Source organism: Nymphalis io, chromosome 1 (genome assembly GCF_905147045.1).
Source record: "Nymphalis io chromosome 1, ilAglIoxx1.1, whole genome shotgun sequence".
NCBI lineage: Eukaryota > Metazoa > Arthropoda > Insecta > Lepidoptera > Nymphalidae > Nymphalis > Nymphalis io.
Window position 1 is genome coordinate 9,382,102 of NC_065888.1, and position 21,668 is coordinate 9,403,769.

The following is a 21,668-nucleotide window of genomic DNA, read 5'->3' on the forward strand; positions in this document are numbered from 1 at the left end:
TATATTAATTAAATATTCTAAAAGTTAAAAATAAAATAAAAAATATAGTATCTGATAAGCGGTAAGAAGATATAGGGCACAGCTGTAATTGTTTTCATTGTAATGGTTCAAAGTCACATTTTTTCTAATGAAATTTACTTAATATCACATAAAATAGCAACGCCTCTAAGGATCCAATGATCAGGGTTCTTGACAGTACACAGCCATAAAGGAGTAATGAAAGTAAGATCGGTACGACACGGCTTCTTGTAGACTGGACACTGAGAAGCGAAAATGGACATTTCCTTACAATTCTTAAGTAATTATTAATGAGTCCAAAGGTATATAATAAATTTAAAATGAGTTTAATGATGACGTCACTTAATCCGAAATTGGTATTATATTATATTTATGGTGTTGGCTGCACCACGCTATTGTATACTAAGAAGGATTGAATGAACGAAACATAAGATTTCATAAAATAGTTATTCCTGATTTTAGTGGTAAGATCTACGTATTATATCTACAGGGTCATATCGGCTCTGTACTATAATATACTTTGCTTAAATAACATGAAACTCGCGATCACTCTCAAATGAATTATTCTAACTCCACTTACAAATGTTAGCAAAACTTCATTTTTCATTCAGTGTCAATAATGCGTCAGCTGTCCTATGAAGCTATGATTGTAATCACTATGTGATACAATCATTTTTATGGAGATTTTTAGTATCACAGCAGCCCATATATAAATCAATTTATAAGACACCAGCAACTTCTGATACGCAAGATCTTGAAATTGATATACTGTCCATACCTGATAGAGCTTAGGGTCTTTGGGAGCGGTAGAGTTGATTGCGTAAATATGCACAACAGGTAATGCCGTGTACAGGACCTTTAGCGTAGATTCAATTAACCGCTGGTTGCGTCGATCCCAGCCCGCGCCGTCCAAAAACAAACCGTGCACGAACACACCCTCCTGAATAACGAAACAACTTTTTAACTTAAATCCAATATTTATTGTTACGCTATTTCAACAAACACAAAAAACAACTACAAGTACCAATAACTATTCAGATTATCAACGATATTCTATAGTTCTAATAATCCAGAAATAGATCAAATTATTGTTCAGTCAAATTAGATTTAAAATTGTTATAAAGATAGATAAGCAATTAAGGCTCTGGAAGTTATCGCCTGCGCCCATAGATCCTAATATTAAGGGAGTATACAAAGCACTTTTTACAATATGAATACGGCTTACAATAGGATATAAAGTGTTTTGTTTCATATTCCTGTATTCACATCACGATACAAAGTATTAGCTATAGACTTACTGGTAAGTGGGTGGTACCCACTCAGAAAGAATTGCATAAAAGCATATCATCGATAACTTATGCGTTTTATAAGGAACTCTCATAGCAAATTTATTATTATAATGTAATAGCTCAATATTATTATATATTATTTAAAGCTATTCACCACAGGTGGAGCCTTTACTTCATCATAGATCGCCTTAGTGACATCATTGTGTAAAGCTACCATGTCCAACGCCCAACCTTTATGGGCTCTGGTCACTTCTTGTCGCATAGCCGTTAAAAATCCTTTTCATACAATTCAATTAAGTATTTTGGCAATTTATACATATTTACACAATCATACATATAATATAAAGATTAACTTGAAATAAAAAAAAAACGACTAAAAATATAGAAAAATATTATTTTATTTATTTTTTAAATTACTATTAAATTTTTTATATAAGAACCTGTAAAATAGTGTGTTTTTATTCATACCCTGTGGATTAAAAAACCCAGTCATCCAAAATGAGTACGGCCTGGCCTGGAAGCACCAGTTCGAGAACTGAATGTTCCGCTCCAAAAATTCCGTGAACCAAAAACCGAGCGTGGACGATGACCATGAACCTCTCTGCCAGATGTTCGGCACTTTCGCATCGTATATGTTATCGAGTGAATCTCGTAATGCCTTTAATTTACATTTTAATTGATGACTCGAAGAAATATAAATAACATATCAAATACATTATATTGTATAAACAGACTTTTAGAACTTTTAGACTAATAATTCTTTATTTACATATGTACATATAATATAAATATATTTTAGAAGACTCATTATAAAAAAAACTCCTATTTTTATTCAAGAAGTAATGTCAATTTAGTTCACATAAATATAATAAGGGCAATGATCAATCTAATGAGTAATTATAGGTTCGAATTAATTAATCAATTTAATATGTTTATTGTTATTTTGTAAAAATACCTCATTCATAATAATTGTACCGTCAATAGCAAGTAATAAATCTCTGAGTGTTGTTCTTACTAAAGATATTACTTTCTGCATTCTATCAATTTCCTGTCGTAAAAATATAACCATCGAATTCAGTATTCCGTAATACCTTAGCCTAGACCGAAGGAAAAATATTTGTGACATTTAATTATAAGCATATCATAACATAAATGCAATTAAAATAACACTTCAATTGAGAAAAAAACAATATAAAGATAGCTCACCTTTCTTTAACTTCGTGAGGATCAAAGTTAGGGGGCACTTTATCCAACATTTCCTTACTTTGTCTGTAAACTGACGCTTCACGGGTCTCACCTCCACCCGAACTCGATTCTTTCGGTTGAATCGAAAGAATTGTATCCAAAAGCTCTTGCGTCAAATTTCTTTGATAACTGTATTAAAAACATGATAACCGTTTAGTATTTATTTAATTATTTAAGTGTATCAAATAATTTAAATCTTACGTGATATCTGCATTGGTATGTAAACCATAAGCCTGAGGAGGATCCACAGTTTTCATTTTCTCAATTTCTTCTATATATTCGGGAATATTTCTGAATTTCATGATACCGTAACTCTTGTAAAATTGAAAGTCCTCGGAGAATAACTGTTCAGTTAACCAAACCTTGCAAAATGTGCTGAGTAGGCGATTATCGTAATCATCAGTCACTCGACCACCGTATTGTACGGCCGAAACCATGTATCTAGAATGAAGAATTCAAACTAGCGATGAAACCTACTACAACTATTCCCTTCTATCCTCAAATACATATTTCTTTTACGCTTAAAATGTGTCTCAACTTTTAAATATATACCCGCACAATTTGTAATATAGACTTTTTAATATCCGTAACAGCCTGTGAATGTCCCACTGCTGGGCTAAAGGCCTCCTCTCCATTTTTTGAGGAGAATGTTTGGAGCTTATTCCACCATGCTGCTCCAGTGCGGGATGGTGGAAGAACACTTTATAATATATTAACAAGAAATTCGTGACCGTTAACAAAAAAATTGTAAACTAAACCTATGAATGTATACAAATTAACAAACACTTAAGGGGTCGCAGACATTAATTTTATTAACATTTACTATCTATGTCTATCAACAGAATAAGATAGTTTCGTATCTAAATGTAGAAAAAACCAAGTTAAACCGCAAACATGAAATATATAATTACAATATCTAGGAAACAAAAACACTGCACCAACCGCACTGTGGTCCAGCTAACGGTTTGTCCAGGCTCCAGCACGTCCAAATGATTCTGAACAAACATACACGACGCTAACCAGTCCGCTGAATTAAACTCATACGGGATATTCCAACCCAATGGACCAAACTTGCGTCTTTCTTGAACGACCGTGTGGAGGAAAGAAATCGTATATATGAGAGGAAGATAGAACGGACTGTCGCTATAATCAAGAAAATCTTGACTCATCGAATCATAAGTTCTCATTAATCCAGCTTTTATGCCTAAAAATTAAAATAGACTAATTTATTTCTTTTCAAAGACAATATTATAACGATAACTAATATTGAAACATATTAGAACAATTATTAAACAATCTTACAATAAACAAAAAAATATTATGATTTTTATTCAAACATTTTTTTTTTTCATCAATATAAAAAAATACAAATCAACATACCCGATGGAGGTTCACACGTGTATTTGATAGACATTTGCAGAAGAGTTATTGGGAACTTATCGTGAACTTCAGTTGTAATCCAGAGCCTAGTACACAAAAAATATATTTAATTTGAAATAATTAAGTATCGATTATTGAATCATCTGAAAATATAGACAGACTGTGTTTATATTCTCATATTAATCAAACTTGGAAAAGGTTTATAATATAATTTATTTATTTGCAAAATAGGCAGGCACTTCTCTGTATTGTATGGCGTGCAAGAATATTTCCAAAATATTTGTCATAATATATATTAATATAATATAAATATTACTTGTTTAAAATTGTTATTTATTATAAAAAAACTCTAGAGTTTGGAGGAATACTTATAACATGAGAATACAGTGGTTGCTCAATAATATATAACTGTGCTAAATAAAAGCTAATAATGCCATAAGACAATAATTTCGGTAAATATTTACTCACCTAAATGTTTCATGAACTTTCTCTGGTTCCTTCTCCAATTCTCCAAATTGTTCCATAATTTCTATCATATATTCTAAACCAAGATGACAGTTTTGAAGCAACACCCATAACCCCTACATTGAAAACAAAAGATGATTTCGAATTCACAAAAAAATAAACGCCTAATACGAAATTTAATAAATACAGCTGTGTTACTATTTACATGTCAAGTAGGGTTTACTATAATTTACACTCTGGCCATGATAAGTAGATCTCCACAGTCACTTGCCAAATTATTCTATAAGTGTTATACGAAAACAGTTTTCTTAAGATCACATTAACTCAGTATAAATCACATACACATATCAAATTTTACTTGAATTTAAATGAATGCAAAATACCTCTTTCAGAGCTCTATCGATAAGTTTTCTTGCATGGACCTCTTGACCTTGGCCCATAGATATAGAGGAACACAAGCACTCCAGTCGTTTTGCAGTTTGTTCGATAGATGGTGTCGGATCAGATCCCATGGCGAGGAACCCGATAAGTGGGACCAGTGGTCGTGATTCCAAGACCATTTGCTGTATTTTTTAATATGTATAAAAACAGATATATATGAATTTAAAAAGAAGACACAATAAATTTAAATTTACCTCATAGTTAACAATAACGGCTTCAGAAAACTTGGAACCCATTGAGTTAATCACATATTTCCTGGATAATATTAAAAATTACATACCAATTATTTAGTATCGCGTAAGTTAAGAAAATGAGAATTAAGATTAAATTAAGCTTTCTTACAAACTCTGCGCCAATGTTCGATCAGGACACCATGATCGGACCACTAAAAGCTTTCTGAAAACATCTAAACTGTTGTATCCATCTGGTAAAGGTTCATCTTCAGGAGCTTCCTTGTCAAACCTTTGCAAATATAAATATTTACGTATATGTAAAACTTTCGGTCGATATAATAATATGTATCACAGCTGTTGAAAATAACTTTATAATGAATGCCGTAATATGATGCATATAAGATTGTATGAACATGAAACAATAAATTTCTCAAATTTTGGCAAGAGACATAATTCCAAAATCGTTTACTGCAGAAATAGGAAACACAATTTAAGCACACGATAAACTCGTGTGAATTTACGACATTCTACAACTACGACTAAGGAATGTCCTGTATTCTACCATGTGCGCCATTTTTAACCATCAGTTGGACCCTCTACAGACTACAGACTACATAGTCGGTATTCTACTACAATGTTTTTATTTCATTAAGCTTACCAATTCTTCCAACCCTTTTCGTTATTCGTGACTTGGTCGAGTATGTTTGTAAATTGTCTTAAGCCGGAAAGTTGTACCAAATTAAGCCAAGACATATCAGTTACCCATTTGAATGGTTTTGGAGGGCATGCATTTAGATCTAACGCAGCACCCCCTACATATACATTAACATTTATTGTAATTTAAGTTTATTTCTTCAAACGTACAAACGCTTACACTAATATGAATTATTCGTACCTTTTATAAATGTCTGAAACTCATCGTAAGATAAATATTCTCTTTGAATATCGATCTTTAAGGTTAGTAGTAAAGTAAACAGGTACTTGTGCTTTTCATAGAAACCTCGACTTATGTACTTCCACACGTCGTATGTCTAAACGGAAAAATTCGAGCGATTTAAATTATTTAAAAAATAGTAAAAATAAAACCGTATTTTATGTCGATTCTAGAATTCGTTAATAAATTAAAAAACGCCACATACTAAATACTCAATGATGAACGCAATCCTTTTAAACGTAATAGGACTCTGTGGCGATCTTTCCATGGATATGTCGAATCTTTCAAGGAACTGCGCCAACGAAGTCTGATACATGTTGCACACGAGCGACATGTTGCAAATCAAGAAATATAAGACTGAACCGCGAGTGGCCACCGGACGAAACTCCTCACGTGCAATGTTTATTTTCTGTTCGGTTTCTTTCGCGCCATCTAGCTTCTCTCTGACCTATCATTAAATTTCAACTATTTTACGTATTGATTGATGACATAACACGGTATTAAATAACAAATACAAGGTTAAATCATTTCGACTATTATCGACCGACCTGAACTCGGCGTCGACTATTATAATTAATATTTTAAAATTTATCAAAAATTTGATAATTATATGTAATTAATTAATTACAAATATTGTTGTTTTTCTTGTTAACATTGATACGAATATTTCCGTTTAGCTTATAATAAGTAGTATTGCTATATTTTAATGCAAAATATCCTATATTTGTATGTTTGTAATAGTGCTTTTCCACTGAAATAGTTACCAAGTTACCAATTCCTAAGAGTGTCTTGTGATTATATTTATTTCTGTTCACAACTTAAGACAACAATGCTTGAAAACAAATTTGACTTTATTTCTTAAGCGGAGGCTGTTTAACTCAATCACACTTAAAAAACTGATAGGATTCTAATCTAATTCTAATTCTCCCAGCATTTATTGCCAGGAGACCCTTAGTACAGGGCAACCTGTCTCCCACATATAACTGTATTTATATATATAACTGTATATATATAAATGTAAACATTATTGTCTGTGGGAGGGAATAAATAAATTTATTATTATTATTATTATTTATCGTAAATAGTTTTCAAAGTACATACCTCCATCGCAGTAGCCTTAGTTATGTTCAGAACTTGAATTAGTGACACGTCTTCCACAAGAGACCCTTGTATCGTTGTCAGTTTGTGCAACAAATTCTCTTCTAGCTCCTGCATCTTACGACGGTTGGCGGTTACGTCCATAATCAACTGAGTGCGTTCCGCTTCCATCTCCGCTTTTTCCGTCAAGATGACACGTCCTAATAACTGATCTTCAAGACCTAAATAAGAAAATATCTCATAATAAGCGCGATATTGCCGAATTGATAGACAGAATCAGTTTTTGGGATAATAAGTAATAACTGTTAGCAATTTATTAATGTATAGAGATGCGATTACACATATTACGCGGTTACGGTAATTATAAATTGGCATTTTTTATTTTATATCACTTACACAATGCAATACACCCTGTATTACATTGATTGATGCGTTGATGCGATTTTTGCTTTATACAGTTACAATTATAATTGTGACCATACAATTCATAGACCATACAATTTCAAACATTACAAACTTTATGAAAAAAATAAACTCCGCTGCCAAGTCGTATTTATAAGTAAATAATGTAATTTGTTAGTACTTAATTTATTTTACGATATTAACGTAGAAAAAGATTATATTGTTAAGTTACTGTTGGAATATACAAAAATTCAAGCCTCCATAGATAATAGATTTCTCTTTCATTATATTATTCAATCTTTCACTCATTCACATTCGCTCATCACTCATTCAATCAACGAACATCTTTACTTTGATTATTTAATATTCATTATTAAAATCATTGTCAAACAGTGCAGACGTGTCTTATTATACCTACCCCATTTCCCTTCAGGTTATGGGCCCAGGTCAAGTTTAAAGTTGTTTAAATAATTAAAATTAATAGTAAAAGTGTTTCCCAAATGGATACGCGAAGTAAAAGAAATATACAACAATTTAACGGTGATCGCTATAGTACTTGGAAGTTTCGTATAAGGTCACTACTAGAAGAAATGCAGTTATTGTCTGTTATTGACGAAGAACCACCACCAATACCAGATAATGAGTGGATTAAGAAGAATATGCTAGCAAAAGGTACGATTGTAGATTATTTGAGTGACACATTTTTAAGCTTTGCAAGAGGTTCTTCTACTGCAAAATCCATAATGGCCGAGCTAGACAAAGTATATGAGCGGAGGAGCTTAGCGACTCAATTGGCTTTACGTAAACAGTTACTTAATATGAAACTACAGCCAGATGTGACACTATTCGAACATTTAACAATTTCGATAATATCATTACCGAATTAATATCGGCTGGTGCAAAATTGGATGAGATGTATAAAATATCACATTTACTTTTAACTCTACCCACATCATACGATGGTGTTATAACGGCGCTGGAAACACTTGGAGAGGAACAATTGCATCTATCTTTTGTAAAAACTCGTCTTCTAGATCACGAAGTCAAACTAAAGAATACCACGACGACAGAACTCAAAGTTTTACATACATCAACGAATAAATTCAAATCGCAGAACAAAATTGGATTCGATAAAAAGAAATCATATAATTATTATAAAAAGAAGTCATACACCGGAAATTCATAATATAAAATTTCAAAATTATATTGTGATCATTGTGGACGACGAAATCATATGAAGAAGGATTGTCGATTTTTCAAAAGGTTACAACAAAATGGAGGTAGTAGCGGCAGTAAAACAGCAGCTGCGAGCGCTTTGCAAATCAGAAACGATAACGAGGACAGTTTCGCATTTATGTTTTCAACGTGTAATTTGTCAAATTCTTATAAATATCATATTAATAATATTGTTTTCATTTTAGATTCGGGCGCAACTGACCACGTTGTAAATAGTAAGGAATTATTTTCTTCCTACTCAGAGTTCACAATACCGATTAAAATTGGTATAGCTAAGAACAATGAAAGCATTCAAGCGTTTGGTAAAGGTACAATAAATGTCACTACTAATTTAGGTTTTCAAGGAACGATTAATAATGTATTATATGCGCCGGACGTGCCATGTAATTTAATATCTGTATATCGTATTCAACAAGCAGGTATGGTTGTTATATTTAAAAATAACAGTGTTTATATTAACGATAGTATCAAGTGTTTAGTGTCGAGTGTTATCAGTAATAATTTATTTAAATTAGTTTTTCAAGTTCATACGCGATCTCAACATAATTTAAATTTGTCTCAAACTTCTACATCTTACGAACTATGGCATAAGCGTCTAGGTCACTTAAACAAAAATAAATTTAACATTCTAAAAAACTTAATTGATGATAGTTACCTAATTAATGATATTATGCCTAATGATACATTATGTGAGTCTTGCATACTTGGTAAACAGTCGCGGTTGCCCTTTGCAAAATCAAAAGATAAATCAGTTAGAAATAGGCCACTTTTTATAGTTCATTCCGATATTTGTGGTCCTATTACACCACCTACATTTGATGATAAAAATTATTTTATTACTTTTATTGACGATTTTACTCATTATACAGTAACGTATTTGATGCATTCTAAATCTGAAGCATATAAATATATGAAAGACTACGTAACAAAATGTGAAAATTTATTTAATTCTAAAGTTGTTAATTTATATTGCGATAATGGCCGAGAGTATATTTCAAACGAATTCAAAGAATTTTGTGTTGACAAAGGGATAATGTATCATTTAACGGTTCCTTACACCCCACAACAAAATGGTGTATCAGAAAGAATGAATCGTACATTAACCGAAATGGCTCGAACATTGGTTACAAGTGCGAAATTAAATAAAATATTTTGGGGTGAAGCTGTTTTAACAGCTATTTATTTAATTAACATACTACCCACTAAAACTCTGATAAATAAAACACCATACGAAATGTGGCATGGTAAAAGGCCGAAAATAAATCATTTAAAAATGTTTGGATCTACTGCATACGTTCATAACAAAGCTAGAAAAACTAAATTTGATGAGAAATCTTTCAAGTCAATATTGATCGGTTACGATGCAAACGGTTATAGATTATTCAATATCGAAAATAATCAAGTTTTTATAGCTCGCGATGTTATTTTTGACGAGTTAAACTTTGAAAAATCACGCATTACACGTTGCAGTAGTGACAACATTGAAACCCTTTCAAAATTTAGTAAGCCCGAAATTGATTCGGCAAAGCTAAAAATAGATCAACAACAAGATTCTTTGAATGACAATTCGTTGGACGGTCAATCGAATACCACTAATTTAAGACGTAGCGAAAGAATTCGAGAATTACCCCAAAGAATTATAAGCAAATGCACGATCCTGATTTATTTTTATCTCTTTTTAATGATACGCAATCTTTACCTACATCATATAAGAATATTTTCGATAGGCACGATTCTGATAAGTGGTTGAACGCTATACAGGATGAAATTGAGTCCCTTCGAAGCAACCAAACGTGGACATTAGTCATTAGACCGAAAAATGTTAATATTATAAGTTGCAAGTTATGCAAAAATTATGAATTTGGTGAACCTACACGTTATAAAGCTCGGTTGGTTGCTCGAGGTTTCACTCAAGAGTATTTACAAGACTATCACGAAACGTTCGCACCAGTGGCTCGGATAACTACTTTTAGATTTATATTAACACTGGCAAATCAGTTTGATTTACATTTACACCACATGGACGTTAAAACCGCGTTTCTAAATGGTATATTGAAAGAAAATATTTATATGGAAGTACCGGAAGGTATTTTAGCAAGTAATAACCAGGTTTGTAAATTGAATAAAACATTATATGGCCTAAAGCAGTCGTCCAGGTGTTGGTATGAACGGTTCAATCTCATTCTCAAGGAAATGGGTTTTAAGAACTCTGAATTAGATCCTTGTCTGTACATATTAGATAAAAATTGTATAGATAAAAACGTGTATATAGTTCTGTACGTTGATGATTTAATTATTACTACTAAAATTAGTAATTTATTGCAAGCGTTTAAAAACAGTTTAATGCAAAAAATTCAAATGACTGATTTGAAGGACTTAAAACTATTTTTTGGTATTAGAATTCAAAGAACAACTAATACAATTTCTTTAGATCAAACAACATATTTGCAAAATGTTCTAAATAAATTTTCTATGAAAGATTGTAATCCATCGAATTCACCTTTTCCTTCTAAAATCAATTTTGTAGCTTTAAATTCAGACACTCACTATGATGCACCTTGTAAAAATGTTATAGGATGCCTTATGTATGCAATGCTTTGCACAAGGCCAGATATTTGTGCTTGTATTAATATATTAAGTAGATATCAATCTAAAAATAACGAAGAGTTGTGGAAATATTTAAAACATCTCTTACGATACATTAAAGGTACAATTAATTTAAAATTGGTTTATAAAAAATGTGAATATAAAGAGATAATAAGTGGGTATGCAGATTCCGACTGGGGAGGTGACGAGAACGACAGAAAAAGTACAACTGGCTATTTGTTTAAGGCCTTTAATAATTGTACAATTTCGTGGACCACACGAAAACAAAATACTGTCGCCGTCTCTTCAACGGAAGCTGAATACATGGCTCTCTTTGAGGCTGTGAGAGAAGCAGTCTGGATAAGGTCATTGTTAAATAGTATTTCTATACAAATAACAGAGCCTATTGTAATATTTGAAGACAATAATAGTTGTATATGTATTGCCAATAACCCCACAAATCACAAAAAATCTAAGCACATAGATATAAAATATCATTTTATTAGGGAACAAATCGCTAATCAAATAATAAAGCTAGAACCTATTTCCACAGGAAATCAACTAGCTGACATGTTCACAAAAGCGATACCCTCCAAGAGATTTATAGAATTAAGAAAGAATTTAAATTTGTTTTGAAAAATAATTCATGTTTTGTGTTAATCAAGTAAATGAAGGAATGAGTTTATTTAATAAAAAAAACACTATGGTTTATGTAACTAAATAGTTAGTATTTTATTTGTAAGAATGAGTAATGAAAGAAATTATGTTATGGTATTGTAAACTTGTATTTTTGAGGGGGACTGTTGGAATATACAAAAATTCAAGCCTTCACTCATTCACATTCGCTCACCACTCATTCAATCAACGAACATCTTTACTTTGATTATTTAATATTCATTATTAAAATCATTGTCAAACAGTGCAGACGTGTCTTATTATACCTACCCCATTTCCCTTCAGTTACAAATTCGAAATTATCAATTAACTTTTAGGCTATAATTTTACCCTATATGATGGTGATTGCCATAACTTAAACCGAGAAAAATATTCAATCTATAGTTTACAAAAAACAATTCTGAATTATACCGGTACTTAAAGCTAAACCCTTTCTTTTTACTTGAACAGAACTTATTTCCAACCTTAAAAAGACGCTTATAAACTATATAATATAATTAAGCTTAAGGAACTTTATAAATTATTACATACAAATGGATTTTCCCTTACATGAAAACTTAAAATCATACATGGCTTGTGAGTAATGATATTCCCTCTATAAAAATATCATTGATTGATAAACATGAAACGCTTTAAATAATTTGTTGAATACTATACCTTGCATTGTGACCGTAAAATCTATAATGGAAGTCCTAGCAGATATTTCAGGAGTGTATGCAGGGTTAGGTAGCTTCGTCGTTATATAGATTTTATGACCCGCGGTAACATCTATTTCCTTATCCCCTAATTTAACCTACAAACATAATCAGATCTATTTAAAGAACTTATAAATATTCAAATCGTTTTAGTAAAAATATTCCTAATATTGGATATAATTGGCGAAAAATAAATATTAAAATAAATAAATTCTTACTTTATATGAGGAACCAATTTTGATGTAATTCTTTTCCAAAATATTATCTAAAGCTGGATCAAGTTCCTCAGCTACGTCTTCAATCAACATCGGTCTACCGAGAGATACACAATCTTCAACATGGTTTCTGAAAGTTGATCATATTTTGTCAATATTGAAACAGGCCTTCCAAAATTTAAATTAATTTTATTTATTACTTTAATGAGTACACATTATAAACACACCTAAAATATTTATGATTGAGAGTAGTAACTATAAGATCGTTAAATCTCTCCATGTTCTTTATCCAATTCTTTCCTTGCGTCTGAGGGTCAATAAGTAACGGGAAACGAGCCGCTTTAGTCACAATAATGCCATTTTGTACCGACAACTCGTCAGTTGGTAGCCCGCATAAGTTCCAATCACCAACCTGATTAAAATCACTTTATTAACTTTTCTCCTACTGATGAATCCTTATGATTTGTATCATAAAGTAATTTATGCTTGATATTTTTTTGAAGCTGGCTCATCTCTTTTGAAATTACCTAAAGCATCTAGCAATAAAATTAACATTGTTTGATCATACCGTAGCAGCATCCGTTAATTGATCAGTGATGCTCAAGTTTATAGAAACTGGAATTTTCCTTCGCAATAATTCGTGCAGCCAATTTTGGATTAACAGTATTCTGAATTCTTGATTAAATGGTCCCGTGTAGGATAAGAATCTGAAATATATTTTATTACATAATTCGCATACAAAAATGTTTTACTAGTTATATCAGGTTTTTGGACGGATATAAAATCGTAAGATTGTATAACACATACCCGGTAAGGAGCAGTATATCACCAACGAGTCGCTCTATTTCGGATTTGAATAGAGCAGACTGCTCCGTCCATCGTACTCGTTCACCGCTGAGACCGTTGATGAGAGCAGTGGCCGCGTCCATCTTTTGTTGGCACTTTGCCGCGTCGTCTAACACTGCTTGCTTCAACGACATTGCCTCTTCGAACTGACGTTGGACTTCACCCAGTTCTCGCTATGATTAATGATGATTTGAGAGTAGTTAAAAGGCTTAGAGTTTAATTGTACATTAAAATTATTAAGAAAATATTGAACTATATTATTATTTTTCTAATTTACGTTTAGGATCACTGTTACATAACGGCAACAAGTATTTTTTATTCAATTATTTTTTTAGTATCTAACCTCTTTTGCCTGTAATAATGCTTCAGCCGCTTCGAGTTCTTTCTTAGCAGCTTGATATTTGCCCTGCATCACAGCGAGATTAGCTTTTAATGGTAACACATCCTTATTTACTGCGTAAAATTGAGCCATTGCAATAGTCCATGAAATCAAGCCAGCGACATTACCGCAAGCTATCTTAGCTGCCTCGAATGTATATTGACTGAAAAGTATTATGTTCTATGTTCCAACACTCTTAATTTAGAAATATTTATTAGAATAACTTTGTTAAAATATATCTATTACCTGAAGTTAAAATAAGGCTGCAGTAAATCCACCATTTCGGCATTGATTTCATCTTTTGGATAAAACTTTAAATTGTTCAAAAATCTTGCATCCGCCATGACCTACGTATTTGGTAATAATTAAATTAATTTCATTGGAATTTTAAAAAGCGTATTATAATGTAAAACGATGTTTTTATCTTGACAACGTACTTTCAATGACTCGGCCCAAGATGCAGTCAGGAACTGTTTTTCTGGATCAGGTCTAATTGGGTCAATACGTTTTCTAAATAGAAGTATGACGGCGTCCATAATCAGAGTAATAAGATACGGTGGCTTGCCCAATTTTCGTACTGTTGCTATATCGGCTGCGTTTATAGTCTAAAATATGAAAATTAACAAATGTAACATAATAAACACATATTTCTAAAAACTAAATAAAAATAAACAATAATAAATGTTCGGCCCGATCTCCCTGCATGCCAATCACCAACATCAAATCGTCCATCTGTCGTTGCACTAGTCTCATATAGGGTTCGAATGTTTTTTTAAGCAGTAATGTAAATTAACTGAAACAGCTAATAAAACATTATGGCATATAAATAATTTTAGCTTTTTAATATTTTGCCTTTGCAATATTTTGTCTTTATATTTAATAAAGTTTATATTTAGAAGCCCATTCATTTTTGAGTATAGTGTAAATGCATCATACCTGTAACGCTGCCTCAGCAGCATCCAAGGCTGGTTTAGCAGCAGCAAGTTTTTCTTCAGCAACGGCGGTCTCGGCAGCAATCACGCTCACAAGTTTCACCGCACGGTCTTTAACAGCCAACACCTCCGCCTTTACTACTTCAGCTGCAGCTGCTGACTCCGCTACTGCAGCTAAAACCTAGTCAAATGTAAATTGAAATTAATTCAAGACTATCGCATATCAACCTTAACAGCCAAACATATCATTTATGTTTAAATATTTTGAACATTTAACCTATTAGTCAAACTGATATTTTGGAATGCTATTTGTTCCTGATTATTGTACTAAACATTAGGTATATTATTCAAACACTAGGATGAATTCGAGTCTTAATAATCAACTTCTATCTTTGTTATTTATTTATCGGTTATTATGTATTTTAGAAAAGTTTATTTTATAAATAAATTATATTTTACTTCTTCCGCTTTAGCTGTTGCTTCCTTTATTTCCAATTCTTTTACTTCAAGCTCTTTTTTAAGTACATCGACACTTGCCGCAGCTTCTACCAGTTTGTCTAATCCCGTTGTCATTCTATAAAAACATTTTTTATAAAATTCAGAACAATAAACAGAATATTTTATTTTTAACTTTTTATGTTTGTTGAAATCAAATAACAAACCTTCTAGCCAGTTCAGCTATTTGCATATGCTTCTCCTTATATAACACCTTATATCCTTCGAGAAATGATAGGTAGGACTTGGGGGTGACATGTGTCTGTCGCCTAAACCTCTCATAGTACATAGAACATGTATCGGCCACGTTATCTTGCACCATGCCCATTATCTCTATCAGCTGCTGTTTCGTTTCAGTTGAGCATACCACCTTGATTTAAAGACATATCAAAACCTTACTTTGTAATAATAAAAAAAGAACTTTTTTATAGATTGCGAAATAGATTTAAATTACTTACAAATAATGTACACACTACTTAATAGGTATGTTTATATGTATATATAATATCCATAATTTATGGACAGCAGATTGAAGTAAAGCATAAAAGAGAATGTAGGCAATAGACAATATAAGTTAAAAGAAAACAGAATCCAAAGTAGTACTTTACTTGTAAGTACTTATTAGTACAATTGCTTATAAAATCAATTCTACAGCAATAATCGCAAATTTTAGTTAATATATAGAAATGGCTGACATTAAAATCCCACAGGAAATGGTGAGCAACTTCAATTAACGCCACTCTTGGCCATTTTTGAAACCAATCCATCGTTGAACCAGAAATGAGCCCAGGGAATTTCATGGCCCTGCTCCGGAATTTTTCTCCGACCTATATAAAATATATTATGTGTTTATAATTTGCTTATTATATATAAAAAATCACAAACTATTTAAAAAATGTTTATATAACCGGCGAGAAACACAAGACAACGTGTAAATTTGCTCTCGACCGCATTATAAAGTACTCGTACAATACATCCGGTACTGGAATTCTTTTTGGAGCGTATTTCTTCATTATTGGCATCAACTCGTTAAGTATCTCATCTATAAATAATGTGTTATTATACTACGATTAGTTGACTAAGATTTGTTAAAATAAACGATTTTTTGTATATAGTTAGATTATGTAAATGTAAACTGTTAGACATTTCACCACAATTATAATACATAACATTTAGCGTGTGGTTTGACAATCATACGGCATATGCAGGTTTTCTTTTTATGATTTCTTTTACCGCAGAGCTCAAAAAATATATAAATTTTTAAACACAAAAAAGGAGAACAATATTCCAAGTTATAAATATCGATTAATCAATTATCCATACTTATATACTAATAAATATGATGGGGTTTTAGAATGAGATGATGCTATTTTTGATACAATTTATTAATATTTAATACCCATTTCATCCTTAGGGAAAAGGTTGGCTATTTCGCCGGAACTCAGGATATTGTTTAGAAATTCAAGAAATTGTTCGTCTTTAATATCGTTGTCCGTAAATATGAACGAGACACCTTGTCCCTGGAGACCGGCCATTCGGTACAAAATTTTTATATCATCCATAAAGTTATTTACATTGTATGCCCTTTAATAAAAACAATAAAATATGATAACTATATACATAATAAAGTATTAGAAATAGTATATTATAAGTATTATAATAATGTGAAGAAAATATATTTTTGGAGTATAAAAATGTATATTATGATGCAGCGTACCTTGTTAATGTTATTTGATAAAATGAAAAATTGGCAATAAATGTGGCTAATTTTGTCAAGCTTTGTTTGCCAGAACCACCTACTCCTACGAGTAAAGCGTTTCCACTGAAATAAAAAAAATATTTAAGCTTATGATATCTATTTAAGTATAACATAGATAATAAATATGAAATAAATGTACCGTGCAGTATTGATAATTCTCGATATAATAAACAAGTGCACCATCGCATCGAGGAAGAAAACCAAATCTAAATGGGCTCCTCTGATGGCGTCATTAAACTGTTCTTGAAATTGTCCTAGTTTCATTAACACGAAATCCCACCTGAAATAATATCCTATTTTGTTAAATGAAAAACCTTATTTTCTCTAATTTTTGTGATAATAATACAATCAGTCATCACATATATATAAATTACAATTTTAATCCTTTTTATTTTGATACATATTTATATTGAACTAACGAAGGCAGTTCTTCATATATTTTAGGAGCATCAGTACTAAAATCTTCTTCTTCATCACCCGTTGGTTCGACTGGTTCTCGTAAGAAGTTAACGAAGTATGTTTCTTCTTCAGGGAACTCGCTGACCAAATCCGGCAATTCTTGGGTGGCAGTCTTCCAAAAATTGGACACAAACCAATCTTTGTCGTCAAATGTCGTAAATCTATTTTTTTTTTTTCATTGAACAAAGATGAAAATTTATCAATCAATTTATATAATCCGTATAATTAGTACCTGGTTATAACAGATAAACATAAGCAAAAGGCGAATAAACAAAAAGCATTCCAATAAAATACTAATATTTCTTAAAATTTGTATAATTTCTACAAAAATTACAAATTTTATAATCTCAAATTACTTAAAATGTTATATTAATTAAATAATACCTATCTGATATTACTCTCATGCATTCATGGAACCATAATTTAAGTCCAGTTTTGATGGATTGCAACTCATCACGCTTAATAGTGAGTATACCTTCCCAAATTCTGGACAGATCACGAAGATTAAACACGTAGTGGAACTTCGCTGGGGTTGGTAGCATTTTTACCTATAAACACAATGTCGTACAATCATGGTTATAATATATTACCATTACATTACTTTACTATACATAATACGTTTTATTCATATATTATTCTTACCTTTGTCTGTTGCCACATTACACGTGTAACAGGAACTAGTCGCGGCATGAAATCGACTATCTTCTTATCAAATCGCGTCTTACAAAAGTAGCCAGCACTTATAGTTTCTATTAAAGGTTAAATATTCAATTAATAAATAAAGATTTTTTTCATAAAATCATTTCTTAAATGATAAAGGTACATGATGTACTTACCAAAGATTTTATCCATAGAAACATTGCTTGGTAGCGTGCAGTTAAATATATTAAACTGGCGTTTTAATCGAGGAGGGATATCGTTTCGTCCACCGCCTGTAACAAAGTTAAGTTAAGCTTTGGTTTTCAGGACAACCTTATATAAATCCAAGAAATATCTTATAATTGTATAATACACATAGGTCATATTAAATACCGAAATAAATTTCGAATTTCCTTTGATCAGTATTTTATAATGCTTGATTATTTTTGGTAAATGTAAATTTCAGCTCACCCGGATGAATCATTGCTCCAAACATTTGTATATCAGCAATTATTATAAAATCCCCAGGTTTATCCAATGAATAAAAACCTCCACATTCCATCATTTGGCGCACTATTTCATTTGTTACCTATAATGCATTCCATATAAATATATTTTTAAATAGGCTGGCAAAATATATGTAACAATAATGTCCTCCAGACAGATTTCAGTCACGGCGGCCAATCTCAAGAGAGATTAGCCAACTGCGCAGGAGATATTATAGTGCACAAGTGTGTGCGCAAACACAGGTGCAGTCTCTGTTGCCTCACTCTCATAATCCGTTAAGACGGCAATCTGACACGACCGGAAAGAGCTCAGGTGCAGGACCAACCTTACGTGCTTTTCGAGGCACGGGAGTGTACACACTTCTAACTTCCAGACGCCGGGATGCTGCTGAGAATTTTCTGACAGATAAATCCAATTACTTTTTATTGGCCCGACTTGGGAATTGAACCCTAGACCAACAAGGTAGTCGAAAAAATAGCCATGGCCAAAATAGGTCTGGAGGACCTTAAAAATATAAGTAGACGAAACACATATAAATACAATATTTTTGTTATAGCTTATCAAGAGACAAAACGGTCTCCTCTTAGGAGAAGGGCGTACAACAATGTTTTCATTTTATTGCATGCATAAAATTATTAATAAACATAAATTTAGAACAAGGATATTATGTGATGTTCGAACAGATATTAAAATCGACATTCAATCCACTGAGCAATATCAGCTCACTCGTGATAATATAAAGTGAATCATTAGAAGAAACCGTAATAATGCCGTTAAATTATTAAGATAATTTTCATTATAAGCTAAAATATAGATAAAAATTAAAAACAATATAAAAAAAGTTAAACTAAGAAAATGACTGCGCTGGTAGTACCTGGTCTCCCCATTCGTTGACAACAGGCATATTAATATCGTCTACAAAAACTGTCATCGATCTTCCGCTGGGTGGACCATAAGTCATGCCTACTCTTTTTTCAACATAGGATTCGATAATTCTCTAATTAACATAAATCAATGAATAAATAAACAACACAACAAAAGACGAAAGTATACTAGTCTTCATTAGTAGTATACTCTGGCTACTGGAGGCCAAAAATACACAACATACGCAGAAGAAATATATATAAATAGTTGTCAAAAGCGGGGATTGAATGTGAAAACAATGTCTCTATATAACAAGATCAGGTATTTATATAACAAAACTCAGAACTACTGGTGGTAGAGCTTTGTGTACTGGTGGTAGAGCTTTGTGCAAGCTCGTCTGGGTAGGTACCACCCACTCATCAGATATTCTACCGCAAAACAGCAGTACTTGTTATTGTTGTGTTACGGTTTGAAGGATGAGTGAGCCAGTGTAATTACAGGCACAAGGGACATAAAATCTTAGTTTCCAGGGTTGGTGGCGCATTGGCTATGTAAGCGATGGTTGACATTTCTTACAATGCCAATGTCTAAGGGCGTTTGGTGAACACTTAACATCAGGTGGCCCATACGCTCGTCCGCCTTCCTATTCTATAAAAAAAAAGAACATAAACTTAACAACAAAGGCAAAATCTAATGTCGTTCTATTTTAATGACTAAGTAAATATATTTTAACTTACCTGGAACATATTTGGAGTGGTGGCTGATGAGAAATTTATCATCTTAAATAATTTCACTTCATTATCATACTTAGCCATGTAACTCTTGAGCATTACTGTTTTAGCTGTTCCTTGTTCACCAATCAATAGAACTGCCTTATTTTGTTTAGCAATCGTATCAATTAGGAACGATATACAAACATTATCAACGTTAGGCACTAAAATAGACGCATATTCAGGTATATTGTCCGGTGGATAAATGAAATCTTCGACGCTCTCAGACCTGAAATATTTATTTATTTGTATATCTTAAACAAATAAATAACATAGACGACCATTACCATTATTTTTATTAGAGGATATCTCACCAGTGTTGCCAGACTCCGACTTCATTGACCATATATTCGAAGGGCATGACCCATTCTTTTGAGCGTGCTCCAGGCCAATCCATACGAACGGGTAGTTTCGTCATAAATTCTGCCATTCGATATCGAGCGTCCAGCTCTAGAACTGTCCCCAATGACCACATCATCGCGAATACGAACAATCGTTCTAAATGACGATCCGTGTGCAGTTCTAGTATACAATAATTAAACATGTTAGGACATCAAAAATTACTTAAAATAATTTATAATCCAACAAAAAAGACCAAGAATAGACTGAGACGTAAAGTAAAATAAAACATTTAGTCATATAATAACTTACTGCCGCCAGGAATTTCGATTTGTAATAAGCCCATCAGGACGTCAATACATTGTCTGAAAAGTAAATCACCTATACGATTAATATTTGAGCTCCACTGTATCCCCCATCTAACACGTTCATAATTTAACTAGATATTGGCAGATATACTCATGTTTTTCTTAATTGAAATAACTCTGGACAAACTGAAATAAAACTCGAGAATTTTGTGAAATAAAACTATCATATGCAAACCTGATGTAAATAGCTTCTAGTAACTTCATTTTAGCAGGCAGTTTCTGTTGTACAAAGGAGTGAACCTCATCGTATACCTTATTAAAAGCACCTCTAAAACAATCCGCCTCTTTTTGTGGTCTTGTTTTTAGCCATCCCTAAGAAAATATGCGTAAGTAACTGTTAATATTCGAATCATAATCTATTATTTATTATTTATTTATTCTCGTAATAAATAAAATACATATCTCCCAAATATTTGTTACTTTTCCAATTTGTATATATAAAAATAACTCTTCAGATAA

At 32.0% G+C, this 21,668-nt stretch overlaps 1 protein-coding gene across 1 annotated transcript in view; it reads right to left on the reverse strand.

The window, feature by feature from the left end:
- Positions 1-66: 66 nt before the first annotated feature.
- LOC126781134 (dynein axonemal heavy chain 8) overlaps positions 67-21,668 on the reverse strand; it is a 43,949-nt gene continuing 22,347 nt past the window's right edge. Inside the window, exons 49-91 of the mRNA XM_050505961.1 lie at positions 21,385-21,521; positions 21,154-21,206; positions 20,817-21,024; positions 20,470-20,731; positions 19,743-19,865; positions 18,833-18,950; positions 18,559-18,654; positions 18,365-18,471; positions 18,107-18,270; positions 17,683-17,883; positions 17,403-17,543; positions 17,222-17,326; positions 16,904-17,088; positions 16,413-16,546; positions 16,200-16,331; positions 15,672-15,874; positions 15,469-15,583; positions 15,014-15,190; positions 14,515-14,682; positions 14,324-14,424; positions 14,042-14,240; positions 13,660-13,871; positions 13,421-13,559; positions 13,080-13,264; positions 12,856-12,982; positions 12,600-12,735; positions 7,047-7,264; positions 6,151-6,393; positions 5,907-6,042; positions 5,670-5,823; positions 5,181-5,300; positions 5,033-5,093; positions 4,781-4,960; positions 4,401-4,513; positions 3,933-4,018; positions 3,495-3,756; positions 2,754-2,993; positions 2,514-2,681; positions 2,263-2,404; positions 1,776-1,965; positions 1,462-1,583; positions 797-958; positions 67-260 (exon numbers count right to left, since the gene is read on the reverse strand). Coding sequence (XP_050361918.1) covers positions 135-260; positions 797-958; positions 1,462-1,583; positions 1,776-1,965; positions 2,263-2,404; positions 2,514-2,681; positions 2,754-2,993; positions 3,495-3,756; positions 3,933-4,018; positions 4,401-4,513; positions 4,781-4,960; positions 5,033-5,093; positions 5,181-5,300; positions 5,670-5,823; positions 5,907-6,042; positions 6,151-6,393; positions 7,047-7,264; positions 12,600-12,735; positions 12,856-12,982; positions 13,080-13,264; positions 13,421-13,559; positions 13,660-13,871; positions 14,042-14,240; positions 14,324-14,424; positions 14,515-14,682; positions 15,014-15,190; positions 15,469-15,583; positions 15,672-15,874; positions 16,200-16,331; positions 16,413-16,546; positions 16,904-17,088; positions 17,222-17,326; positions 17,403-17,543; positions 17,683-17,883; positions 18,107-18,270; positions 18,365-18,471; positions 18,559-18,654; positions 18,833-18,950; positions 19,743-19,865; positions 20,470-20,731; positions 20,817-21,024; positions 21,154-21,206; positions 21,385-21,521 — 6,651 coding nt within the window. The 3' untranslated portion in view covers positions 67-134. The remainder of the gene's footprint in view (positions 261-796; positions 959-1,461; positions 1,584-1,775; positions 1,966-2,262; positions 2,405-2,513; positions 2,682-2,753; positions 2,994-3,494; positions 3,757-3,932; positions 4,019-4,400; positions 4,514-4,780; positions 4,961-5,032; positions 5,094-5,180; positions 5,301-5,669; positions 5,824-5,906; positions 6,043-6,150; positions 6,394-7,046; positions 7,265-12,599; positions 12,736-12,855; positions 12,983-13,079; positions 13,265-13,420; positions 13,560-13,659; positions 13,872-14,041; positions 14,241-14,323; positions 14,425-14,514; positions 14,683-15,013; positions 15,191-15,468; positions 15,584-15,671; positions 15,875-16,199; positions 16,332-16,412; positions 16,547-16,903; positions 17,089-17,221; positions 17,327-17,402; positions 17,544-17,682; positions 17,884-18,106; positions 18,271-18,364; positions 18,472-18,558; positions 18,655-18,832; positions 18,951-19,742; positions 19,866-20,469; positions 20,732-20,816; positions 21,025-21,153; positions 21,207-21,384; positions 21,522-21,668) is intronic.